Source organism: Camelus ferus, chromosome X, assembly GCF_009834535.1.
Source record: "Camelus ferus isolate YT-003-E chromosome X, BCGSAC_Cfer_1.0, whole genome shotgun sequence".
Lineage (NCBI taxonomy): Eukaryota > Metazoa > Chordata > Mammalia > Artiodactyla > Camelidae > Camelus > Camelus ferus.
This window is the reverse complement of record NC_045732.1, coordinates 39,431,983-39,458,904: the sequence shown is the minus strand read 5'-3', so window position 1 is coordinate 39,458,904 and position 26,922 is coordinate 39,431,983. Positions and strand designations below refer to the sequence as shown.

Sequence of the window (26,922 nt, the reverse complement as noted above, 5' to 3'; positions counted from 1 at the left end):
ACTAAAGCACAACCACACCTGTGCAGTATTCCTGCCCCCTCAAAAACCAATTTTAAATTTAATTAAGAGAAAACAGACAAATCCAAATTAAGGCCATTCTGAAAAACCACTGACTTGCTATCACCAAAAATGTCAGTGTCATGAAAGACAAAAAACGCTGGGAACTCTTCTAGATTAAGGGAGATTAATTTAAATGACATAACTATCTAAATGTGAATCTTGACTGGATCCTGGATCCCCCCCCACCTCCGACAAGGAAAAAAAAAAGCCATAAAACTATAACCCTTAAATATGCACTACATATTAGACAATAGTACTGTACTAAATGTTGAGTATCTGAGTGGATTACTGTATGGTGGTTTAGTAGGAGAATGTCCTTAACAACCAGATGCTGAAACAGAAGTGAAATGTCACTATGTCCGCAAGCAACACTTAGGCAAACTGCAAAAAAGAAAATTCTGTACCTGGTTGAAGAATTTTGTATCAACATCTTGTAGACACTATCCACAGACTGGAGAGAACAAGCAGAGTTTCCCGCTGTGTAGCTGAGGAGAAACAGGCAGCCAGACCCCTGCCTCCTGGGTGGCACCTAGAGCCCTAACAGCTTTCGGGGGGCCACAGCAGCACGGGCAGAGTGGGAGGAGAGGGAGCGCCCACCTTCGCTGACAGGCACAAGCTCTCTACATACTTTACGGCAGCCGCGCGAAGGCACGAGAGCGACGCCGCGCCTCCCGCTCTAAAGGCATGCACGACAGCGGCACGTGCTGTCTGGCGCACTTTACGGCAGCCGCGCAAAGGCACGAGGGCGAGGCCACGCCTGCCGTTCTAAAGGAACGCACGAAAGCGGCACGCGCTGGCTGGCGCACTTTACGGCAGCCGCGCGAAGGCACGAGGGCGAGGCCACGCCTGCTGCACTAAAGGCACGCACGACAGCGGGACGCGCTGGCTGGCGCACTTTACGGCAGCCGCGCGAGGGCACGAGGCCGTGGCCCGTGGTGTCTTAGAAGAGGCAGCCGTTCCAGGCTCTGCGCTCCACGTCATTTGCCGGTTGGCTGTTAATCTGTTGGCACTCCCACGGCTCGGCAATGATGGAGGCGGTGGCAGCACTGTGGCGGAGGGCAGTGGCGACCATGAAGACGAAGGAGTTCCGGGATTACCTGACCAGCACGCACTTCTGGGGTCCCGTGGCCAACTGGGGCCTCCCACTGGCCGCTTTAAATGACATGAGGGCACCGCCGGACATCATCAGCGGCCGCATGACGACAGCGCTCATCTTCTACTCTCTGGCCTCCATGCGCTTCGCTTACCGCGTACAGCCTCGCAACTTGCTGCTGATGGCATGTCACGGCACCAACGTGGTGGTGCAGAGTATGCAGGCAGGCCGCTACCTGATCTATCACTACGGCAGCGGAGCCACGGCGGCCACTGTTAACACCGCCACCGCTGCCACCGTCTGTGCACCCTCTACCAACTTTATCACCACTGCAGCTGACGACTCTGGCTAATGCTAACGACTACCAGGATGCCATTGACTTGGATCCGCTGATGCTGTGTCGTGATTGAGAGGGCCCAATTGAATCTTTGCAGCTTACAAGCACTGAACTGTTCTTCCTAGAGAAAAGACCAATAACAAGTTTCATTTTGACTCAAACAGTGCAAATCTGATTTAAAGTTGCAGTTTGGTTAATTAAAAAAAAAATGGCAAATAGCACAGAACTGAAGCTGTTGAGTTTGGTTTATTTCGTGTTGGGGAACTGAAATGTTTTTTAGAAGGTGAGGGGAATTGGCTAGTCTTCCTCTTCATGGGACCTGTAACTTGAGGGTTAGTTTATGTAGGTGAGAAAGACTGAATGACACTTCAAATTATCTAATTTATTGATTTTTTAAAGCTCTCTTGGAAATAACGTTTTTGTTACTTGTACTGGGTGTCCAGGCCAAATAAAGGTGCTTAGTAGCACACGACTTTAAAAACTCGGTACAGCCACAATCTCTCTACACCATAAAAAGGAAAGTCCAAGGGCTGTTTCTACTGAGGGAAATAATTCCAAGTGGGTTTAAATGAATTCAGTGAAATCCAGCTTTTAAGGAGTACTTAGCAAGAGAACCTAGAATCTCTTGGTGACCAAGAACAATGATAGAACCTTTAATGAAAACAGGAAAAACAACTCTGAGGTCAGTTGCTGTTAACCTTGGATTCTAGGTAAACTGAAAATAAAAACAAGATCACGATCCTTTCCTCTTTCTCTCATGCCTAAAAACGGAGGAAATGGTAGTTTGTAAAACTAGGGAATCTATCACCCTGTGTTGCACACTAGTTAGGGTTGGGGGTGAGGGCCAGTGGTCAATAGTGTTAAGCCCACAGTATGCCCCACTAGGAATCCTATGGGTGCGAAAGGATTTTGCTTAAATCTGGGAGCATGACGAGGGAAAAGAAAAGGGTGGGGCTGCGGGTGTGAGGCCATTACCTGGGCAACAGTCTGCCCTCTAGGATTTCACCGTGAATCCCTTACCCCTGCCACGCCTCTGGAGAATGGGAAGTCCCAGAGTGGTCTACTGGGGAACTCCAATGTATGTGTTTAAGAGTGCTTAAACCCTGCTTTTGTTAAAAGGTTTCAAATGCAAAGAAATTGAACACAACTCTGAAAGGTTCTGAAGACATCAGGTTTTGGATAAGAGAGACACAACTTTAGTGGAACTCTGGAGGAGTCCCCTTTATCTTCTGTGGCATCTAAGCAGTAGCCCTCTTTGTAGGCAGTTTCTGCATTTCACATTCTGTGTACAGGAGGAGAAACAAACTCTAGAAAATGGTAGTGTGTTAGTTACCTATTGCTGTGTAATAAATCACCCCCAAACTTAGCTTAAAACAACCAATATCTTACACAATTTTGGAGGGTCAGGAATCTGGGAGTGGCTTAGTTGGGTGCTTCTAGCTCACGGTCTCTCAGCTGTCCACTGGGGCTGCAGTCTCTGAAGACTTACCTGGGGATGGAGGATCCACTTCCAAGCTCAGTCCCACAGTTGTTTGCAGGAGGAATCAGTCCCTTGTCATGTGGGTCATAGGGCTGCTCACAACATGCCTTCTCCCAGAGAAGGTGTTCCAAGAGAGAGAAAGCCCAAGATGGAAGCCACAGTCTCTCAGCTGTGTTCTCTTGGTCACATGGACCAACCTAGGTACATCGGGGGAGGGCAACACAAGAGTGGGAATACCAGGAGGCAGGGATCATTGAGGGGCCATCTTGGAGGCTGGCTACCACATGTGGTTTTGACATAAAAATTCTCATGCCTTTCAGAAACTCAGTTGAAAGTAATAAAGCATGTAAGGTCAGTGCCCACCTTCCCAAAGAGATGTCACAAAATGTTCAGTTTACAGTTTTGTGCTCATTACAAACATGCATCTATCATAGAGGATGAATTTGAGAGGCAGGAAGGAAGTCTCTGGAAGATAGTAGTAGCTCCTCATATTTTAGATAGTTCAGTCTATAATGCAATAATAAAAAGCAGTTCTTAAAGTTCTGAAATGAATCATAACCTTGTATCAAGATTTTTATTAAAACTTGAGGATTTTTCCCCTTTGCTCTTACATGAATAGAAATTAATATATTTTTTAGATTTGTCTTACTAAGTGTATTTTGTAACTTGAGTATTATATTTCAGTAAAAGGCCACTGTCTGTTGAAGACATTTAAGAGCAGGTAGGTTTTTAATTAACCTGGTAAGGGGGAAGGAGGTAATCCCTGCTGATAATTTCCCGTCACTCGACATTTATAATTTAGAGGGCAAAATGATTACAGAAAATTCCAAAAGATTTTAACACCTCCACTCTAATGCAGTGCTCCACTTCCAGGATCTAATTTGTAGTATGCCCACCCAGCTAAGAGCCCTAACCCTTTGTTGCCCAGGATATTAATGTTTAAAGCCATATAAGTGATTAATACTTTAATAAGAACCCAGCTTTCAAATCATTAGGGTAATGATCATTTCATAATCTCCCCAAACTCTTGAACATAATCGCTTCTGGTCTTGGCAATTTAACTTAAACTGTCTACAGATCTCTATCACTGCTTTATGAAGCTAATAACACTTTCCGAATTGGCAGGGCTATTTTTCCAGAAGTTTTTGTTCCCGACCCATTTTTGTTATTTTCCAGAATTTGGGTTTTATTTTAATTTTTAATGGAGGTACTGAGGATTGAACCCAGGACCTTGTGCATGCTTAAGCATGCACTCTACCACTGAGCTATACCCTCCCCCCAGAATTTGGGTTTTATACTAAGTTTAATAAATAAAGTCTCTCTGTTTAGGTCCTCTGACTTTCCTGGCAAAGCACAGGCTAAAATCCCCAAAACTGCCTTATCCTTGCAACTATAATGCTACAACCATTTTTCTCCTCTAATTCTTTCAAAATGAGGAACCTCATATTGTGTCCCAGGGAGACGCCAGGAGCCAACCACATTGTTGGACAAAAACAAGGCACTCGGAGATGAAACAGCCCTGCACGCAAAGGAAACCACTTCTGGGCCTCTCCTGACCCTGACAACTCACAAGTGCCCCTGGAGGTAGAGCTGACCCCCTGCAAAAATGGAGACTACAATACATTCTGAGAAATGTGAAACATTTCCTTGCAGTTTGAATTTATATTATGTCTATTATTTTGAAATTTCAAATTCTAATGAAACCTTTTCAAAATACAGGAGCGCAGGTTTGTTGTAAACATTTCATATGGGTGCGTGCAAAAAAACAGAAAAGCCAAATGCAACCCCAATTCCTTTCAGAGGTAACATGGCAAAAAAGCATGAGAAAAGCACACAATTTTCCAGACCTCTGTTATTTGAAAGTACCATCGTTTTACACCATGCTATGCATTGTTATGCATTCTGCTTTGCTCTCTAATGTCTTAGACACCACTCCCTTTTGGGCATGTCCTGTGCCCACGAGCACAGATCCATTGAAGAGAGGCCCACAGACTGATGTTCCTGGACACACTATGTTTGCTTTAAAGCCCTCTCTGGGCATAGCTTCCTTTCTTTGTTTCAATTTCAATGTAATTAAATGTTGCCAGACTGTTCTGAACAGTATCTTTAATTTTTCAGAGCAGACAAGAAATCCAGTAAGACGACAGCTCACCTACCATTGTCCATACCTTACACACCCTGACATTTGCATCTACTTCAGTGCCTGGCGCGTGGCTGACACCTGCTAAATGTTTGCGGGGTAGGTAAGGAAAAGCTAAAGAGATACAAGAGGTATGAAATGAAAGTATGCATAACCCAAAGTTCCTAAGGTGAGAAATCAGGTCTTAAATTGGTTAGCGAATCATGATTTAATTTGATCCCAAGTTTTGTTATCTTCTGTCTAGAAGTTGGCAAATAGTTCATGAAGTTTCTTAGTTTGGGAGGAGTTGCAAGATGAAAGAAAATTGTTACTTTACAATTGAAGTCCGTGAAATGAAGGGAGAAAGAAAATGTAAGATTAAAGACCAAACAGTACTGGGAAAGATGAAAGCAGGAAGTTACAGGCATATTTGCATTCACGCAGGTTTAACAGAATTACATTAAATGCGTTTTAACGTAAAAATATGCCAAATCTACACCCCTCACCCGCCCATTCTCTGCAGATCACATCTTTGATGGGCAGCTGAGTAAGCAAAGGGGCACGGTTTCCCTTGGGCTCAGATCAGAAGCTCTTCCTCCAGGCAGTGGGGAATGCAGCAATTCTGTCTCTGAAGGTCCAAAGGTGACATGGCTCAGTTCAGGACCGCTGGCTTTGGACATGAGCAGAGGGGACGGTGAGGGTAAAGCTGGCCCCTCAGACCACTGTACACAACAAGCCAGGGGTTTCCCAGTTCCGGAAACAAACAGGACAAAGTCAAAAGTGGAGAACTTTTTAGTTAAAGGAATAGAGGAAGTATGAATGAATTTGTCTGAATTTGCTGAAAGAAAATGTCTGAATTTCCATAAGAATGTTAAAATTTCAGTCCTAAATCTCATAACAAAGGACCAAGTTTGGTTAATTGTGCAACCAACATTTATGTCTATGAATACCTCTCAGCTATCAGTTGACCCTTCAGTCACTGCTTAAACAAGCCAGCAACTTCAGAACTTTCCCTGACACCCCTGTTTGTGCTGCTGGCCGGGGATCTCCCCCTGCTTTGGTCAGTGAAGTTACTGTGTTCACCAGCCCTGCGCTGACCAGCCTGGGCCCACCTCCTTGTCCTATGGCCTCAGGCTACTAGAAACAGATAGTAACAGTTCCATACTAATTAGAAATGGCTAGAAAACGGCCTTTCAGGCAAATATTTTCCTTGCTTTCTGCCAAAAAGGAAGGATTTGTATCTCAACATTTCACAGCCCCCCACCACCTCCCCACCCCAGCATCCTCATGAATGAGACTTTCAGGCAGGGGTGTGGGGACAGGACCAGTGGGCAGAGAACTCTGCATGACCCTTCACACCAGCCTGGCCAAACGCAGACTTTCCTGTTGAAGCAAAATTAAGAGTTTGGGGACCAGGAAAGAATTTCATCTTTTAAATAGCAAAATAAACCCAAATCCAAACCCAAAAAACAAACAAACAAAAACTCCAGATAATTGCAAGTCTGGCACAAGAGTATCTAATATTTTTTGGTCGGTACAGATCACATACCAATGAGCTTATGAATATAAAAAAAATACTCCCAAATAGTCAAAGGCAAGTCCAGGAAAACACAACATGAATCCCTCTTTGTTTGGTTGGAGTTCACTGGTAAGTTTTTCCTTTTGCACAGAAAAGGATGACTGAGACGAAAGCTGGGCTGACCGTCATGGAACATGCCTGATTTTTGTTGAAGGTCAACCTAAAATGAAAGAAAATATTTAATTTTCTTCACTGGAGGGAAAAAGCAAAATACTGAAGAGAGTTACCTCTTTTAACAAATTTTTCTTATGAAAATTAACAAGCTGCAATTATTAATGGCATAGCTGAGAGCGAGGCATTGTTGGCATCACTTGAGGGCTGAAACACTTTTTAATTATGTTATAGTTGATTCATTCACTACCGGACTGATGACTACAAGTGTACTTAACTAAACAAAGCTAACAGGGAATTTATTTTGAATTAGTTCACAGATGTGAGAACCATCAATTAGAAAGAGCACAAAGCTCAGTGTCCTCTCTTTCAAATAATAAGGACATAGGGAAACTTCAGATGAGACTAAGCTGTGTGTCCTTATGGCCTTTACCTAAGAGATAGCAAAAAGGGGAGGGTATAGCTCAAGTGGTAGAGCACATCCTTACCATGCATGAGGTCCTGGGTTCAATCCCCAGTACTTCCTCTAAAAACAAAATAAAACCTACTTACTTCCCCCTGTCAATTAAAAGAGATAGCAAAGAGATGAGGCTGTTCTGTCCTTATTCAACATCGTATACTTAAACTCACATCAGGCCTTCCCTTCAGATGTTTGTGCCCCGGGTTCCTTTGAATCCGTTTTTGGAGGCTGTTGATACAGGCTGTCAAGCTTCTGCATGTCTTCTGTAAGACCATTTCTAAGATCTTCATTGTTTCTCAGAAATTCTTTCACCACTTCCAGTTGATTTAAGATCTGCAAGAAGAAACCATACAATGCACAGCTTAGATAATTTTATAGCAGACTTGTAATTCTGATGGAAAATGCACCAGTTCCAAGACTGGCTCCTGCTCATGTGTCCACCAGTACCTGGCTCTGGGGCCACACAAAGGAGTGGTTGCTGGTCTCCTTAAATTTTTTTTGCTTTTAGGGGTTAATATCCAAAATATATAGAGGGGAGGGCATAACTCAGTGGTAGAGTATGTGCTTAGCATGCATGAGGTCCTGGGTTTAACCCCCAGTGCCTCCATTAAAATAAATAAATAAACCTAATTACACCCCCACAAAAAACCTAAAAATAAAATAAATTAATTTTAAAAATATCCAAAATGTATAAAGAACTCATGCAATTCAATAGCAAAAAACCAAGTAACTCAATTAAAAAATGGCCAAAGGAACTGAATATTTTCCCAAAGAAGACATACGAATGGCCAATAGGTACATGAAAAAGTGCTAAACGTCATTATTCATCACAGAAATGCAAATTAAAACCACAATGAGATATCACTTCACACCTGTTAGAATGGCTATCATCAAAAAGAGATAAACGCTGGCAAGGGTGTGGAGAAAAGGGAACCCCGTGCACCATTGATGGGAATGTAAATTGGTGCAGCCACTATGAAAAACAGTATGGAGGATCCTCAAAAAATTAAAAAAGGAACTATCATATGACCTAGAAATTCTACTTCTGGGAATATATCTGAAGGAAACAAAAACACCATGCTAAAGAGATATCTGCCTGCCCCTCGCCATGTTAATAGCAGCATTATTCACAACAGGTAAGACAAGGAAACAACCTGAGTGTACATAGACAGATGAATGGATGAAGAGGACGTGGTGTATGTATATGATGAAATACTACTTGGCCATAAAAAAGATGCAAATCCTACCATTCGAGACAACATGGATAGAACTAGAGGGCATTATGCTAAGTTACATAAGTCAGAGAGAGATAAACACTGTATGATCTCACCTATATGTGGATCTAAAACAAAAACAAACAAAAAAATAAACTCATAGAAAAAGAGATTAGATTTGCAGTTACCAGAGGTGGGGGTGGGGAATTGGATGAAAGTGATCAAAAGATACAAACTTCCAGTTACAAGATAAATAAGTACTAGCAACAATCGTTAACACTGCTGTACGGTATATCTGAAAGTTAAGTGAGTAAATCTTAAGCATTCTTATCGCAAGGTAAAAAACAATTTTTGCCTTTTTTTTTTGGTATCTATATGGGATGATAGATGCTAACTAAACTTATCATGGTAATCATTCCATGATATATGTAAGTCAAATAATTATGCTGTATATATTAAATTTAGACAGGCTGCCTGTCAATTATATCTCAATAAAATCAGAAGAAAACTTAAAATTTTTTTGCTATAAAACTTCTTGCATTTGTATGAAAGGGCTATATATCTATACTTATATATATGTGTGTGTCTATGTATACACATATATATGCACATATGTATATACATACACATATGCATAGATATATATAAAAATAAAATGATGCCCTTTCATTTTGAATTTTGTACCCACACATTTATCACTATTAAATATACATACATGTATGTACACACACATATACAAATGTATACACTCACACATATAAAGCTCTTTCATTTTGAATTGTGTACATATTTATTACTATTAAATATGTATACATGTACATTTATTACCATTCAATATTTATAATATATCCATATATATATTTACTAGTAATAAATCTACTGGTACAAAATTCAAAATGAACACAAGTGTACAAAGTAAAAAGTTGGTCCTCTTCCACATCCTGTCCCCAGTCACCCAGCCTCTCTCAGTGGTGACCACAATGAAGTTTCGTGTGTCTCTTCCAGGGGTATTCTATGCGTTTACATGTGAGCACACGTGAATATATGTACACACATTTTAAAAAATTTTCAGCTTTACTGAGATATAATTGGCACATACACATTTTAAAAAACACAAATGGCAGCACTGTTCTTCCACTGATTTTTTGCCTTTATTGAATTATAAGGGTGGCCTCATTATTTTTTTTAACAGCTGAATAGTTTTTCAGCTATGGCTGTTTCACCTTTTAATATACGATTTCCAACCTTCTGCTAAGAGAAATACTGCTGCAGTAGCTAATCCGGTACATGTGTCGTTTTGTGTAAGTGACGGGCTATTTGTAGGGTCTGTTTTTAGAAGTGGAACGCAGTTTTAATTGGTAGAGTTTTCTGTTTTAATGTTGATAGATTTTGCCAAAACTGCCATCTAGAGAGGATATACCAATTTCAGCTCCCCCCAGTAACATACTTCCTGACATTTAAACTAATACAAATGTGTACTCTCAGAATAGTACCACGGAAATGTTTTTCATTTGGCTTATCCCAGGATACCCTCGCTGGTCACTGTGCTTATTACAAAGATGAGAGTTATTAATATTTTGGGGTAGAACTGAAGCAGGCACTAGCTTATTGTGACGTGAGCGAATGAAACAGCCAGATGCGGGATGACGGCTGCCAGGGATGGAAGGGAGGGAAGGCTGGCAGCGGCTTGTGGCCGGGATGAATAGGGAGCAGGGAGGGCCAGGGTGGAGCCGAAGATGACCAGAAGGCTTCAGATAAGTTACTAAGTAGATGGGGATGTGTCCTTCAGCTGGAGCTGTTTACTACACAGCTAGAAACAAGCCTACCGCTCCTGAAAGATACCTGGGCTTTAAATAATAAATCTGGAAACCATAAACACATGACATGAAGATGACACCAGTGACATTATTCACAGTGTACCTTAGTAACTGCGGGCACTGCACTGTTGGCGCTTATTGCCTGTGCTGGGTGCTCCAGATGCACCTGAGGGTCCTTCCCATCCCTTGGTTCCCATCACATGCCCGTGACCGTGCTGGCTGGGTCTGTGCGGCACACACACACTCCTAGACGGAGCGGGGCCCTCCCTCCCTGGGTCAGAGACATCATTTGATAACTTGGGAGCTATGATCCTTTGTGCTGTCACCTCCTGACCCTCTCTGCTCTTGAAATGTGCTTAAGAGAGCTTGATTATTTTAGCTTTGGGGGAGGAGAAAGAGTCAAAGGAGTTGTTTTTTTTTTAAACTATTAACAGTGCTGAAGGCTTGTACACATTTATATGTTAAGTGGGAAGAGGAAGTGGGGATGGAAAATGAAGTACTAGAAAAGTTATGGAATGTAGTTAGATGGACTTGCATATTGACTTGGATATTGTGGCTTTGCCACTTAACCAGCTGTGTGACTTTGGGCAAGACACTTGACCTCTCTGAACTTACTGCCATGTATGCAGATATAGGATGATGATACCCATGCCATTTAGAGTTCTTGTGAGGCTTAGAAATAATCTACTAAAAGCACTCAGCACTGTATCTGGTACACTCCTTCCTTCCTACATTCATTCAACAAAACTTTAGTGAGTCTCCTATGTGCCAGGCAGGCCCTGTTCTAGTCAAAAGATGCCTAGCACCTTCATTTTTCCAGGCACTTAAGCCAAAACTCTTGGACTCATCTTTGACACGTGTCTGTCTCTCACATGCCACATCTGCCCCACTCTTCCCCACCTCGACTCTTCCACCCATGTCCGCACCACCACCTCTCTTACCTGGTAGCCACGGCAGCCTCCTAACAAACATCTCCTTGCTTCCATCTTTGCCCCCCACCACACCCGCCCATCCTCAACCCGGCAGCCAGCAGCTCCTTTCCTCACTCTGCTGCTCAGAACTCGGCTGCGGCTGCCGTCTCAGGAGGAAAAGCCTAGGTCCTGCCAACAGCTCACAAGGCTTCCCTTCTCTCAGCTTCTCGCCCCGCTCCAGACACCCTGCTCAACTCGCCCTTGCCTCTGCCTGAATGCTCCTCCTGCAGCTGCGCACACGGCTGCTCTCACCTCCTCCGAGACATCCCCACTTCCCCCTTCTCAGTGGCGCCTCCTCCCTGGCCACCCCGTGGCAACCCAACACCTGTCCCTACTCAGCCCCTCCTGATCCCCACACTCTGCTCCACACAGTACTTCTTCTAATTCGCCCCATCGTTACTTACTATGTTGACCTATGCTAACTGTTTACCGTCTGTCTCCCCTCACCGGGACCTTTGTTTTGTTCCCCGATGCATGCCAAGCTTCTAGAACTGTGCCTGGTACATAGTAGGCACTCACTCAGTAAGTATCTCTGGAATATAACAAATAGAGTGTCACTTCCATCCCGTCCCCGACTGCCTCGATGACATCCATCGCTGCCCCTTCTCCCCGAGCTTCCCCTCCGATCCCTGGGAAAGTGGCTCCCCCACCAGGGTTTAAGAGATCAGTGACAATTTTTAAAGAACGTGTTAAGTTCTTTACACGTTTTTTAGCCACTAACTGTGCTCAACGCTCTTTAGCTGGATTTTTAACCCCCCAGATCCTGGCAGAGCCCCGAGGGCTGGCAGGTGTGCGTGAAGCGCTCTTGGGTGGCAGCTGAATTCTGCGGCCGAGGACCCACAGTGGAAAAGTCCCACCCATGTCCCGACAGGCCGAGCAGCTGCGGCTCCCCTCTGGCTCTGAAGCGGACCTCATTTTACAGTCACAGTGATGCATGCCCAGTGTATTTAATTTATCATGTCGCCGACTGGACAGAGAACAGGAGAAGATGAGTTCTCTCAGCTAGGCACTCCCTGGCACTCACTCCCATGCTCTGTGACGTGTTTCCGGAAACCGTCACACTAAATCACCACCATCAACCATTTTTTCTCAACGTGGCTTTCCAACCTTAGCCCTACTGTTTTAACAAACACCAGAAACAGGTCTTGTGAAACAGTCATGAAAAAAGTCCTGTGGTCATAATACAATCACTATATTTCTTGATTCCTAATTGTACATTTTTTTCATATTTTAACATCTCAAATGAGAATGCACTGTACCATTGATGGTGTCTTACAGTAAATTGGCAGGGTTTTTTCTTTTTCTCTCTTAGAAATAACTGAACTAATGGTGTGTCTTGCAATTGATGGCATTTTAGATTCATTGAAATTTGGTTTATCAAGTCCTCTGACTTTGGAGACTAACCTTAAAGAATATGAATTATCACACATGGTCCTGAACTTTCAAAAGAGGTCCGTTTCACACACTGCGGAAAGCCATACTTCAGCTTCTCAGAGATAACGTGCCAATCAGTTCGAACTTGTATTTTGATCAATTGAAATATCAAGAAGAATGCCATGGTCTACTGAACAGAAAGCATGAAAAACGAGAATTTATGACCTCTACCTAGAGACTTTGGGACCTGGAGGACAAACCAATTAACCCCAATTTTCTCTCTGTAAAACAGAAATAATGAGGGGTTGAAATTTACAGTTGCTAGCTCCCTGGTGCTACAAGATGCTCTGTGAGGTGTGTGCGAAGGCGGGCAGAGCCCCGGGCCAGCCCTCACACCCTAGCTGGCCGTGTGGCCTCACATCGGTCAGTGCCTGCTCCTTGGGGTCGCTGTAAAGTGTGCAAAGCAGGGCATACAATGACTGCCAGGTTCCCTTCCAGCTCCCAACCTACAGAGACTCCTGGTTTCAGTGTGTTGCCCTTGATGTATCTGGCTCTTTGTTAGACAAACAGGAAAAGAACCACAGCTCGCTCAAGAAAGAAGAGAAAATTTCTGACGACTCAGAGGCCATGAGCCTGATCTCCCGGTTTTTTTTTTTCTGTTGTCTCTCTTTCTGAAAGCGGCAGCAGCAGGAAAACTGGGGCTGGTTCTAATGGCATTTTAAAATGAAGCAAGATGAAACATATGGATTTAGAAAATTGAAGATTTAAGTCTTATTCAGCATTTTAAATACCTGTGGTGTGCCGGGGTGGGTGCACCCGAAAACCAGCGGCACCCAGTCCCCATGCTAAAGAAGCTTATCAGGCTGAATGAAGCACCTGGGTCAAGGTCAGAACGGTTGACGTAGGCATATGGAGCAGTAAGGAGCATGGCCTAAAGAATGAGATGCACTTTGTATTAAAACGCTCTGTGTTTAGCGAGGTAACCAGCAAACCCACTTGCCTTGGACAAAGTGTAATAGAGAGAGAAAATGATTTGTCCGAGATCTCCTGGTGAACCAGAATTCTAATCCAGCAAGTGCCGGGATATTTTTGAACCTTACTGAAATATAATTCTGCTACTGTTAGTTTTTTTTAAAATACCATGCGTGTAATTAACAAAGGGGATTCATACATCCTGTACTTAAGACCATCATTAGCCTGCAGTGTCCTGAACTAGAAGCCTTGTTGATCCTTTAACCCCTCCTTCGTCACCTCCTGCCGGCTCCAGGCCAGGCTCCAGGTAATCTAACCAGCCACTAGGAGCCATCAGCCCTGCCCCCAGTGCCTGCAGAAGCCGGCCCCTCCGGCACACCACTAGCTCATCCTCCTCTCCCCCTCACGACTGAGCCTCCCGGCTCCTCTCCAACCTCCAACTGCCGTAAGACTTCACTTTCTAAAAGCCGTATCAGATCTAGTTCATTTCCTCTTTCTTGCTTAAAAAAACCTCTGTTGGCTCCTAAGGGCTTTTTGGGAATGAGGTCCAAACCCCTTAGTGCAGCATAGAACACCTTTTAAAATACGGCTCCGACCCACCTGATGACCCTCACATCCGACCGTACCTCCTATGCTCGCCTCGTTGCTGTCTGGCCCGAGCTAGTCTCTCGTGCCTCTGCAAGGGCTGTTCCTTCTGCCAAGAACGCCCTTCTGCTCTTGCCAATCTGCCAAACTCTGATTTGACGCTTAGTCCCAGCTCAACAGCGCCTTCTCAGTAAAGCCTTTTTCGGGACCCCACCTGACCCTCCCCAGCCCCTTCTGTTCAGTAGTCTGTGGGAGCCCTCCCCGTGGCGCTCTGCTCTGTGGCCCGAATAGGCACCCAAATGTCTGCTTATTGAGTGAAGATATTTGTTTAAGGGGAATAGTAACTTCTGCCAAAAGAATATTCATTTCTGAAAATTATCTGACTTTTAAATCAGAAACACAACCGGTAATAAGTTAAAATGAACTGCCCTTCCTCCCTGGTGTCTGTTTTGTTTACTCACACAGAGGACATAATACTTTTTTGTTTGTTTGTTTGTTTTTACCTCTTCAGGCAACATCTCTTGTTCTTTGGCTTGGAGATACAGCTCTTGAAGTTTTTCCTTTAGTAATTCCATCTCTGTCTCCTTTACTTGGCTCTCACTCAGGTAAACTCCTGCTTCATGTTCACACCCATCTGGCTGATCTTCTTCAGGGATGTGAACTGCCCAGTCAGATGTCAACAGCTGTTGCGTTACCGAACAAAAACATGAATTGATTGAATGGAAGCTATTCCACTGGGTTACTCAAAGAATTTGTAATTAAACATCAATGACTGGATCCATTCTGATAACATCCTGTGACCACAGGAAAGCTGCTCCACCCAATCACAGTTCTGATTTCATACCAACATTGGTCCCCCTGTTTCCATTCTAAAATTACATTTAAATCTAATAAACTTCAAACTGTGCTTGCTTTTTGCCTCCCCTTATTCCTTTATGCCGAGATTGTTACATGTGATTTTTACCTGTTCTATTCGGGAGTAAACGGCCACAATCTCTGGGATATTCTTGAATTCATTCAGAAAATTTTGGATCTTCACCTGAAAATCTCGAAGCCACATAGAAGACACTTTCATCTCTGAAGAGTGCATGATCTCATTACGACACTTAATCACCTACAGAGAGAGAAAAAAAAAGAGAAAAGCCTTCAAGGTCCAAAAACAGGGTAAACTGAGATTTTTGTAGTTCCTGAGAAAAACTGCAGAAAGGCCCTGTTAATTCTAAAATCCACAAGTGTGTGGCCTGCAGGTGCCGTCAAGGCTCAAACAGGATGTTCAAACCCCCTGCCAGTTGAAGAATAAATTCCCCGGGGTAAGAAATACAAATTGTCCTTAGTCCCGGAAATCTTGTGGGTGGGTGGGTATCTCGTACATAATCCCCCAAGTCCCCTAACTTAAAACAACTTGCAAAGAGCAAGAGTATTGGCCACTGGCTCTGGGTATACCAAAGGCTGAAGCAGACGGTGGAAAAATCTTTTAAATATTGTTGAAGCTCTGGAAGCTGGGCCAAGGGAGTTTTTTGACGTAGAAACCATGATAAAAAGAAAATCAACTTTTGCCTATATTCTATGATAAACAGCTCTGTCTAATCATATATGAACATATAATTCATGTCAAGTCTTCCATGTTCTTGGTTAAAAGATACTAAAGGGGTCAGTTTTGTATTGTGATAGTGCTGGTCTCCACTGATGATGAAGGATTCTCAGTCCTTTCAGCAGCTGGCACCTAGCAAAATACACGTGCGTTTGCTCTACATATTAAAAATAACCCAGCTGTGCTAGCTACCCTTTCCAACGATCCTCAGAGTAACAAGTGCACCAGAACCGGTCTCTGGTGAGATGGAGAAAGTCTCAGTCTCCCAGAGGAAGTCTGACAAGCACAGCAATCCATTCTGATGGCGTTTATCCATTACTGTTTATATTTTCTTCAGTTCTATGTGACTTGGCCTTGCAACTGTGTAGCCAATGAGATTCAGAAGGGCAGGATTCAAATGCTGGCATACAATGGACAGATGGATGCATTCTTCTGTATTTGTTTTTTAATGTGGAAAACTATTTTGCTTCTGTTTATGGCAGAACAGGGAAATTTGAGGTTCGTCTCTTTAGCGGCAAACAGTGCAACAGCAAGGAGTCAGGAAGCATCGATTAGGGAGAGCGGAAGGGTCAGTCTCCTCAGTGCACTCGCACGGGGCTTCCTGGGCACCATGGAAGGTGCATGCCACGGGAGCCCCGCTGGCCTTCTTAGCGATGCCAGCTGTGAACCGGAGCCTGCCTTCCTCTGCACACCACCGTCTGGGGAGAGGCCCTGAGCCACACCTGCACCCCCGCTTTAGCAGCACAGGGTGTGCTTCTTGGCTGGTCTTCCCGGTACTGACTTGACTGGCTCTTACTGTCTGGTTTTCAATCTGACAGCTCTTACCTCCGTGACTTTCTTTCGATCAACCACGAAGTGATCGCAGCAGTTGAGAAGACTTAAAAGGGCAACCGCATCACATTCCTCGGGTCCTGTTTTGTCTGCCAGTCCTCGGGGCATGAAGGCCTGTAGAAGGGGAGACACAAGGGGTACCTGAGTCTCCTCCAACCCTAGGAGATCGATCTGTCTGTCTACCTGTCTATCTCTCTATTTATCCCTACAGGGCTAGTGGGGCAAATATTATTTGCCTGTTCTGCAAATGATGACCGAAACTCTTAATGAGGTTTCAACTTAGAGCCTCATGAGTCTGAAACACAAGTGGGGAAACAGTGCGGCAGCCAAGCCCCAGCCAAGGGCAATAACTGAAGAGTTGCTCTATCTGTCCACCTGCTATTAGAGACCCTTAAACATCGACCTACCAGGGGTAGAAAGCACCCTTCTTTTTCTTACTGAAGTTTCAGTGGCTGAGTGGTTAAAGAAGAGGATTTAAAATTTTTAAATAATGGTTATTACAAAGTGGACACTTTAAAATGACTCGAGAAAGTTCGGTATGATAGTATAAAGTTAAGAGTCTGGGCTGTGGAGTGCCATGGAGCTGGTTGCAAATCCCAGCTCTGTCACTTGCTAACTGTGTGACTTCAGGCAAGTTACTTATCCTCAGATTCCTAATCAGTAAGTGGGGGCTAACTGTTCTCATCTCCCTTGAAGGGTGTGAGAAGTAAATGGGGCGATGCAGGTAAAGCACTTGCACGGTGCCGGGCACGTGCTAATAAACAGGCTACAGATGTTGGCAATTAGTATGTTGATGGTGCAAGGTGAGTTGGTCCCACATAGGAGTTACGGACCGAGCCCCAGGCTTTGAGATACTAGATACTACAGAACAACCTTGTTCTAGCATGCCTTATGTAGGATTTTATAGCCCTAAAAATGACATTTTAGCAAGGCTTGGGGGTACTTCTTTCCTAAAATATTTCCAAATTTACATCCGAATGCAACAACTTTACCAAGCTACACAGCTCGAGAGTACATTCCTGCCCAGGGACAATAAGAGATGATGTATAAAAAAAAAATGACTCACCATAAGAATTCTAAAGAAAGAGACCTGTTCCCTTGAAAACACTCGTTTCAGTGGGCAAGCAACCACGATGCTCCCTACAGTGCCGCTTGGAATGGCATTCCCAAGAAAGCACGTGGGAGGGGATGACGCCCCCCAAGGAGAGTCAGGGCTTTGTTCCTGATGGTGGTGGAATCACACACCTCAGCCTCACAGAATTAAGAAGAATTTTGTATGCACTGAATGGCCCCGATCAAAAGGCATGGTAGTCAGTACCATCCCTGTCTCTGAACGGAAACTGATGTGCCCACCCACTGAAAGAAGTCAATTATGGATGCCACAAATGTTAACAAAGAACTTGACCAAGGGATCACCGGCAAACTAATTTGATGCAACGGAAGAGGAAAAAGAGGAAGAAAAACGTTGCTGACTCCAACTGTGGCTGAGAGGAATGTGCAAAGTTAGAGGGGCTTTAGTTGCCTCAAAACCACGCAGAATTTTTCCTTTTCCATCACAAGGTATGTCCAGTCTGGCAGTTTCTCACCAACAGAAACCTGTCTCTTTCATATTAAGGCTTTATTCTAGTACTTAATTCCTTTCTTCAGAACTAGGAGCTGGCAGGGAGGCTTGGCTGCCTCCTTGCCACTGAAAGCTGTTTCTAATTTCTTTTTTTTTTTCAATTGAAGTATAGTTGATGGAAAGCTGTTTCTTAAAGTTGTATCGCATACTACGGTGTTCTAGGCCCAAAGTGAGAAACAGCCCTTACTGCCTCTCACAACCCACTGCTGTCTCTTCACTGAGTAGGAGGCAGGGCTGGAGAAATAAACAGGGACCAGAACATGCTGGGCCTCACTGGCTTTGAAAAGGAGTTTGGAGTTTATTCTGAGGCCATCAGGAAGCCACTCAAGAGTTTTAGGAGAGGCAAGAGGGCCATCTGATTCCCATGTGAAGACCACACAGCCTGCTGTGTGAACGGACCAGGGGTGACCAGAGCAGCAGAGGCGGCGGGGTGGGAGGTTGCCAGGAGAGGGTGAGTTGTGACGGAGCTGAGATGAAGAGGACACCAAAAATACCTTGCAGGTACAAATGAGAGGGGTACTGGGGGGAAGAGATGAAGCAGGAAGGACTGTAGGTGGCTGGTGGTGGGGCGTGGGCGTGGGCTGGGGGGCGGAGCTGAAGAGTCCTGCTTGGGAAGTAAAGACCAAGTGCCCAGGACGTGATGACGTGGAGGCGTCAAGCAGCAGCTGGATGTGGATCGGGAGCTCAGAAGAGGGCGCAGAGCTGTGGGTACAAATCCGGGAGCCCTCAGCAGAAAGGTGGTTATTTCCTATTTCACCCCACAGGCATGGGCGATACCTCCAAGGGAGGAGACGAGGGACAGAAGAGGCCCAGACGAGGGACAGAAAAGGCCGACGGACACTCAGAAGGAGGCTGAGGAGGAGGAGCCGGGGAGATAGGAGGAAACCCAGGAGGGAAGGATGTCACAGAGCCAGGACTGCTTCAAGGGGAGTAGCCAGTACCGGTACCGGTACCGTGGTAATTAGTGCCGAAGGTCTGAGGGGGAGGAGAACTGACAAGAGTGGGTAACTGAAGACTCAGTCCTTGGGCAGGTGGGAGAAGATAAGGTCTGACACACAAGTGGAGGCAGGGGTAGGGGGAGGTGGTAAGAAGAGAGACATCCTTCATCCTCTGCAGCAGAAGGAAGAAGCTGGTGTGCATGGAGGTAGGTTGGTAGGTCTGGTAAAAAGACGAGGCAGCATATACATGGGGGCATCCCTCGACTCCAGGAAGCAAGAGCAAGGTCAGCAGCTGGGACGGCGGGTCGGGGAGCAGAGGTGGCAGCCTGGCGAGGGAGAGGCAGCAACCGTTGTCTCCGGGAACAGGAGCCTTGGGAGGGACAGGCCAGACTGCTAGGGCTAGTGATCAAGAACTGAAAGTGAAACCAGTCAGCTCCCTTGTGAGATTCTTGCCCGGAGCAGCAGATGATGGTCTTGTCAGGGCTGGAGTCGGGCGTGGCAAGTGCAGAGAAAGGCGGAAAAAGGCCAAGACAACTGCAGGGGGACTGGACGGAATGGTGGCCCGTGGAATCTGGGCTGGTTGAGGAGACAAAGGGAGCGGGAGGGCAGAGGCTGCTGGGGATCAGGAAAACAGTGGAAGCCTCAAAGATGTGGAACGTGTACAGGGAGGAGGGGTTTGAATAAGTGTGTCAAGGGCAAGCAGGATGTTGGACGCTGCAGCTTTCTGTGCTGACACAGTCCGGGGTGTGAGCGTGCAAGTGGGAGGCCGAGGTGGAAAGGACCAGAGGATGCTCGAGCGGGGAGCCCAGGAACGGAGAAGAGGTTGGAGAGACATGGGGGTGGACTAGGGCCCCTGGTGGCAGCAATAAAGAGGGGTGAAGAGTGGCATACACAGGTGGCATGGGCTTCAAGAGGACTGAGGGTTGGAAAGCCGCAGCAGAAACCAAACAGGTGAAGGATGGTCATAGTAAAGGATAGAATTTTAAGCTTTTTCTTTTCTAGGTAAAAGTAGAAGCTGGCAATTCTACGGCAGTGACAAAAATAAAAGTGGGGGAAGAGGCTGTGCAAGTGTGGTGGGTTTACTGGTCCATGAGAGCCAAGAGTCTGGGGGCCACTGATAATAGTCCAACTTCCTCATTTTTGAGGTTAGGGAACAGATGCTGGCCCAACGCTGTACCACAGCAGCTGAGCTGGGATGCTGATCCCCGCTTCCCAGGCAGCAAGGCTTTGTCTGCTGGTAACGAGCATGTAGACTAGACTCCAGAAGTGAATTTGTGTTAGGAGGCTACTTTGACTGCCCCTCCCCACCATTACTGAGCTTCTGGTAAATATTAAAAAAATCAAAAAATTTCTTCAATCGGCCCAGCTAGTAAGTCACTTCGCCAAGATCCGAAAATAGGCCTATTAGGGGATTTCCTTCTATCTGGCTGCCTACCCGACTCCCGCCTCCCCAAAGTTTTATTCCTTAGCTAAAGTTTAAGGCCCTTTCTGTTTTAGCCCTAACTTCCCTTGGCTTATTCTGCTGTCCCCATGGCCTCCTACAGACAAAATGAGCCACTCAGGGGACCTACCGTCTGCTTCTCCCTCTGTGCCTGTGCTCATGATGCTCGCTCTACATCATGCCCCAGCGTCTCCTGTTGAAACCTATTTCACTAAGCTGCGTTGGGTCCAATATAACAGCCCCAAACCGCCCAGACACTTGACCCTAGATCAAACACACAATCTCTCTCTCTGCATCTGTTTGTGGGGCCCCAGCTTCGGTATAGACCCGACAGGCGTCCTGAGCTCCAGGTGACCCCCACCTGGTGGGCCACCTCCTTCTACCCTCCAGATCGCAGGTGCTTACCTTAGCCACCTCCCAGGCGTCGACCGGCCAGCGGCCCGGTCGGCAGTTTCCCCAGTGGATGTCTCCGTTTCTGTTGGTGTGATGTTTCAAAATCTCCCGTTTCCACTCTGCGCACACCTGACACTGAGGCTGAAACTATAGGAGGCGGCGGTGAGGAGGGGCCCGAGAAGGAGGGTTGGTGTCTGGGCACCTGAGCCCCGGGTAACTGAGGTCGGCCCCGCCCCAGGGAGGGCACGGGACACTGCGTCCGGGGTTGGGGCCTGGGCCGGGGTGAGGGGCGGTGGTCAAGGTCCCCGGCCAGGTGCTCACCTGGCGGGCGCGCGGGCTGCACCGGGAGCCGCTGCGGCAGGCGGCGCGGGGACCCAGGCTAGGGGCGGCGGCGAGCAGGCCGCGATGGAAGGCGAGCACCTCGCGGCCGACAAAGCCCTGCAGGCAGCCGCGCAGCAGCAGCAGGCAGTGGCCGGCCTTCACCCAGTTTTTGTACTCAGCGCAGTTGAGGCGCGCGGCCAGCTCGGACAGTACCATGTCCCGCTCGTACAACGCCGCGTCCCGGAGGCCACGGGGAGAGGGGCGGGGCGGACAGCAGTGGGCAGGCGCGGAAGCCTCGGCGCGCCGGAGGCAACGGCGCCGCTGTGGGCGTGGCCCCGCCCGGAGGCCGCCACCGCGGGCGGGGCACGGGTGCCCGGGAGCGCCACGCAGCGTCTTAAGACCCCCCCGGGGGCGGGGCATTCCGGTTTCCGCCCCACGTCCGCCCCGCCCCAGTCTTAGGTGACAGCAGACGTGTAAGTACTTTGTCCCGTGCTAGCCCAGAAAGCCTCAACCAGAAACTCCCCCTTCTCTCTTCCCCCAAACTGAGACCCCGCCAGCCCCCGTTTGACCCTCTTTTGTGAAGTCCGTGTTCGTGCTTTTTATTGTAGAGATGTAGACGGTGCTCAAGGCATACTTCTTGAATTACATATGTTCCTTGTGTTATACAATTCTAGAAAGTTTACTTAACTTGCTCCTAAGCCCGCAAATTGGTTGTAGCATATCTGGACGTTAGTGAAGTGTGACCGCTAGCCGCCTGGACGGCGCGCCTGTTGGGCGCACCTGTTCTGGGTCTTTGGTGTGCCAAGGTGACACAAAGCTCAGAAACATCCGCCATTCGGCCACCTAGCAGAGGGAAATAGGACGACACATCACCTGGATTTTGGAGGGCTGCATTGCCCCGAGTGGGATAAGGGCTTCTTCCACTATGGTACTGAAGCCTGGAGCTTAAATGATGATTTAGTACTCAATTATATGATAATTGCATAAGGTCTGAGTTAAGTTCAAAAAAGTGCCATGAGGCTCAGAAGGCAATGGTATGTCAACTCCAAATGACAAGGTCATCTCAATTTTAGTTGCTTTTAGTGAGCTTCTTGAGCTTGGAAAACATGTTAAAATTGTGTGTTGTCAAAAGGCTCTTAGACTCTAAACATGGAAGACTTCCCCTGACTTTGTTTCACAGCAAAGTAGCAGTGATTAGGAGTGCTAGTTCTGGACTCAAAATACTGCTTTGTAAGGTCACTGATCTTAAGCAATCTTAATTTGATCTCAGCAAATTATTTCATTTCTCTGGGTCTCAGTTTACTCATCTGTAAAAGGAGGTCTACCCCACTGGGTTGTTGTGACAATTAAATACACACTGAAATACTTAGAACAGTGCCTGGCAATATTAAGCTCTCAGTAAACATTAGGTATTATTTTATACTGACCTAAATGTGCCCTTTCGTCAATCAGTTATATTCCTGGGCAAGGTATTTTAACAAGTCACTGGCCACCTGAAAATGAAGGTAATTTATAGAAAACTGTCAGCAGATCATGGTCTCCTGGAATTGTGCAGCACAATGCTGGCTGGCCTCTAATTTTTTTCTTAAAAACCTCAATACTAAATCCATCCCAAGTAAACTTCAAATCATTCCCTTAGACACACTGTCCATTCCCATTAAACCAAATAAAAAAGGAAATTCCATAAAGAACAATGAAATATATATTAACATTTTCCTTTCTGTCCCTTAAGTTCCCTGAATTTAAGTTCTCTTAAAATTTCTGTGTATTGACTTTATATCAAGCACACGTAGATGACAGTAAATTGGATTAAAGTAAAATGTAGTAGGTATTCTAGGGAAGAGACCATGAAAGAAAGGAACTACTTTTTATGTTGAAATTGGACCCAATTTTAGAGTAGCAAAATTATATTTTTTGAAGTTATCAAATTAACCATGATCTAATGAATGACTAACAAACCACTTAGTATCCTGTGGCTGAACAGGTTACTGTGTTAACTGCAACACAGTAACATTATTAGTGGTGTTTAAATTCAAAATCATGTATATTTAGTTTACACTTTCATTTAGCTCACTCAGTTAATTTTCAAACATAAGGTTCAGCTCCTGTTATTAATAATGTGCTATGTTCTGTTAAAGTTTTCACTTTCTTCCTAATTCTGAAAATACTTCTAATAATTCCAAAATGGCATTTCGTCAAATGGAAAAAAGAATGTGGCAAATCAAGACCAATTTCTTCTTTCAAAGTTAAGCTAGTACTAAACCAGACTACTAGCCAAAACATCTTCATGAAAATTAACTAGAGAGTTGGTAGTTCTCTGAAACTTGTATAAATTTTATTTATTACTGAAATTACTAAAATCACATTGAAACACATTAAAGACCCAAACCACCTATTAGGAAAAATTCCTATGGGCATCCAGTCCCCTTGATTGAACTTGGTTAACAAAAGAGGCAAAAGACATAGTTTGTGATGAAACCTAAGATTCAAATGCTAAGTGTTTTTAAGCTGTAATAAAGTATGTACCAATTCCAAGTACCAAGTGTAATCAAAATTCAAATTCATGGGTTTACTCTTAATAAGCATCAAAAGCAAATTCTGTTCACTGAATCCTCTTACTTTTGATTTGCGTAATGCATTCTAAGATGAGTATAACCAGGAAAAAAGCTATCCACCAAATGCATCATGTTCAAAAATGCAATTAACATTTCAAAACCACATGTAAAAGGGAAAATACCTGAAAAGTTAACTCTATTAATAAAATTACTTGATACAATATTATCCTGTAGATAAAAATACATTTCTTGTATATACATGTAGATTTCTACATGAAAGAAAGGATTCAGCTCCAAACAGAAAAGGGCTGACCCTTGATAAAGACATCCCAGACTGCCAAACCGATGTCACTGTAAGGAGAGCCGAAAACAGAAGGATAAAAGGTAAGCTAAGGGAAGGATAAAAGTTCAGTCACCTGCTTCTGAACAGCGGCAGTTGGGTGAGAAGCAGGAGATGAAGGCAGAAATAAGACATAGAAGAAAGGCAAAGAAGGCCTCAATTCTGACCAGAAATGAATGGAGAACCAAGCAAAGTTGAGAACAGATATGACAGAGCTGCAATGAGATGCTTGAAACTAGAATTTGCTGGTTGATAGTCACAGAAGCTCAATTAAATCATCTTAAAGTGGAATTAGACAAAGCATCTAAAATTTCATGGAGAACCAGTATTACAGATAACTCAGCATGGTATCACCATTTAAAAAACTTTCCCAAATAACATCAAGTCACCAGAAGACTTCTGCTTTGGATCATGTTCTTTGAAGCTTAGAAAAGTTCCTGACTGACTGGGAGAAACAGCACAGTGCTCCAAAAAGAAACTGCTGAGATGTGTCAGTAACAGAAACTCCATTTGACCCTGGACAGGCCCTGGATCTTGGATTCTTCAAAGTGAGTGAACTGCACCAGGTTTCTTCCAAGTAAAAACATTTTATCATTCTGTTGACAGTGAATTAAATTGGGATTGTTTAGAACCACCCCAACTTTGGTGGGGGAAGGCAAAGGGGAGAAGTTAATCAAGATAAAGAAACGTCACAGAAATTTCATGCAAGGGTACAGCATTCAAGTTCTTTGTCCCCTGATTAATGCTGTATGCGGAAATATCCTATAAACTAAATTTGCCTAACAGAAAAGCTCCCACATCCCAATAGATGAGAATGCTTGCAGTACTGGAATCCTTGATCAATATGAACTACTCACTGTCTCTTCTCAAAGACTCCGTTTTTTCTTTTTCACCCAAATCCTACACTGAAAGACAACCAAGGTGCCAAATGTTAACCACCAGTCAAGTTAGGAATGTTTGAAGAAAATAAATTAACCTTGAAACAAAGAAGCAGATGATTTGGTCAAATTTCAGACATATATTAATAGAAATTAATTACTGGCCCCACCAGGTTAAAGATGAAGGGAGGCCCTGAGAAGTCTACAGAGCTGATATACACACAAGTGAGTGTCACTGTTTTGTTTTTTTTTTAACCTAGTTTTATTAAATATTGCTTCCTTGGGATGTGTTTATAACAACTCCCAGAACATTTTCATGTAAGGATTCAAAGCGGTCATATTAAAATACAGCTTCAATATAAAGTTTATCACAGTTTTACAGTATTCAAAAATGACAGACCTGCCTTAAAAAACAAAACAAAAACCAAAAAAGGACTATTACACCCAAAACATAAGAAAACAATTAAATAAACAAGTTTGGCATTTCATAACTTTAAAGTATAAAACAGAATATTAAATCTATTATTGGCAAACGGACACTGATGTATTACCTAGTTTGAAATGTGTCCCATTTAAACACACTATACAAGTTCACTATACAAAAGATTGATGGTCTGTTTGATGAAAGAAGTGCACCCTGAAATTTTTTGCCAGTTTAGAATATTTAGCTCTTAAAGTCAAAAAAGTCCTTTTTCTTTTTTAAACTGAAGGCTGAATTCAGATTTTTTTTTGTTGTTTTGTCTCTTTTGTCAGCCTTTCTGGTTTAAAAACAATAGTGTCTATGGACGCCCACCAGGGGGCAGTGTAAGATTAGCCATTAAATCACGAACAGCTGCAAATATTGTGCATTCACCTGCAACAGAGAAAAATGGTCATTAGCTATTCGCAATACAGGAAAGATGATGTTAACACACCGGTGGGGGTAGGGAAAATTAAATCTAAAATTAGCAAGAACTTTAAAGATCAAAATAATAGACTAAATTTTAACTGCACAGATTATAGGGGATTAAGCTTTGGTGGTGAGTATCACGTGATACTTGGTTTGGGTTTTGTTTTCTTCTCATGAGCACATTTTGGACAACTCGCAGTTAGGTTTGAATCTAAGACAATATGCCTAGAGTTTCTCTACAGAAACACTGGAGCATTGGATAAGCCTTTGAAGTTGGACTTCAAGGCTACTGATGACCTTTTTTTGCATCTAATGAAAAGATCTAGTTTTATATTTATGCATTAGTTGCAACATCAATGGTGTCCTTCTAATGTTGCATTAAAGGCCAGGTAAAAATGTCTATGACAGCACTGTCTAATAGAACTTTTTGTGATGACAGAAATATTCTAAATGTGTACTGTGGTTACTGAGTACTTGTAATATAGCTAGTGTGACTAAGGAACTGAATTTTAAATTTTATTTGATTTTAATTAACTTAAATAGCCATATGTGGCTGGTGGCAGTTATACTAAACAGTGCAGTTCTATGACATCTTTTGTTTTCCCCAAATTTCAAGGAAATGGTCAACTTCTGGAGTTCAACGTTAAAATCAATTAATACAAAAATAGTGATTTTCCTTAAAAACACTTCACCGGGGGGGAAGTGATGAGTTTGGGAGGAGAGGGAGGCTGAAATATGTTTCACCAACAATCCAAAACCAAGATTTATTGGGGGGGAGTTGGGGGGAGGCTTATGATTCATCTTCTCAATTTCCCCTTTGCTCAAAGAAAGCAAATGCCCTGCCTCTTACTTCTTGTATATAATACAAATATTTCAATACAGTAAACCCAAACCAGCTGTAAATACTATAAACCCCAAACTGGATCCCTTCCCTAGAATGTGGCCTAACGCT

The 26,922-nt window shown here is 44.4% G+C and overlaps 3 protein-coding genes and 1 long non-coding RNA gene across 8 annotated transcripts in view; 1 reads left to right on the top strand and 3 right to left on the bottom strand.

Moving 5' to 3' along the window:
• Window positions 1–593, bottom strand: part of LOC116661914 — a 35,967-nt gene extending 35,374 nt beyond the window's left edge. The window contains exon 1 of the long non-coding RNA XR_004317856.1: window positions 465–593. This is a non-coding gene — a long non-coding RNA (uncharacterized LOC116661914). The remainder of the gene's footprint in view (window positions 1–464) is intronic.
• A 310-nt stretch (window positions 594–903) lies between these two features.
• On the top strand, window positions 904–1,706 carry MPC1L (mitochondrial pyruvate carrier 1 like). The gene has a single exon (XM_006194549.3). It carries the CDS (start codon window positions 1,086–1,088, stop codon window positions 1,503–1,505), a length of 420 nt encoding a protein of 139 aa, XP_006194611.2. The 5' UTR covers window positions 904–1,085; the 3' UTR covers window positions 1,506–1,706.
• A 4,874-nt stretch (window positions 1,707–6,580) lies between these two features.
• CXHXorf38 (chromosome X CXorf38 homolog) lies at window positions 6,581–21,621 on the bottom strand. Of its 2 annotated transcripts, XM_032475065.1 has the most exons (8): window positions 21,309–21,621; window positions 21,000–21,134; window positions 16,589–16,708; window positions 15,137–15,286; window positions 14,676–14,855; window positions 7,410–7,572; window positions 7,268–7,305; window positions 6,581–6,828 (listed from the first exon to the last, which is right to left on the bottom strand). In XM_032475065.1, exons 1-6 carry the CDS (start codon window positions 21,522–21,524, stop codon window positions 7,411–7,413), a joined length of 963 nt encoding a protein of 320 aa, XP_032330956.1. In that variant the 5' UTR covers window positions 21,525–21,621; the 3' UTR covers window positions 6,581–6,828; window positions 7,268–7,305; window position 7,410. The 2 variants fall into 2 exon arrangements, with proteins under 2 accessions (XP_032330956.1, XP_032330955.1); XM_032475064.1 differs by lacking the exon at window positions 7,268–7,305 and having other exon boundaries at window positions 21,309–21,617.
• A 2,005-nt stretch (window positions 21,622–23,626) lies between these two features.
• MED14 (mediator complex subunit 14) overlaps window positions 23,627–26,922 on the bottom strand; it is a 62,090-nt gene continuing 58,794 nt past the window's right edge. For all 4 annotated transcript variants that reach the window (XM_032475856.1, XM_032475855.1, XM_032475853.1 and 1 more), the window contains one exon: window positions 23,627–25,934. In XM_032475856.1, the coding sequence (XP_032331747.1) occupies window positions 25,861–25,934 (74 nt within the window). In that variant the 3' untranslated portion in view covers window positions 23,627–25,860. The remainder of the gene's footprint in view (window positions 25,935–26,922) is intronic.

Coding starts and splice junctions, on each gene's coding strand:
- MPC1L (XM_006194549.3), top strand. CDS start 1,086: ATGATGGAGGCGGTGGCAGCACTGTGGCGGAGGGCAGTGGCGACCATG.
- CXHXorf38 (XM_032475065.1), bottom strand. CDS start 21,524: ATGGTACTGTCCGAGCTGGCCGCGCGCCTCAACTGCGCTGAGTACAAA. Junction 21,135..21,308: donor GCAGCCCGCGCGCCCGCCAG/GTGAGCACCTGG, acceptor CGCCTCCTATAG/TTTCAGCCTCAGTGTCAGGT. Junction 15,287..16,588: donor ATCGAAAGAAAGTCACGGAG/GTAAGAGCTGTC, acceptor CTCTCTCTGTAG/GTGATTAAGTGTCGTAATGA.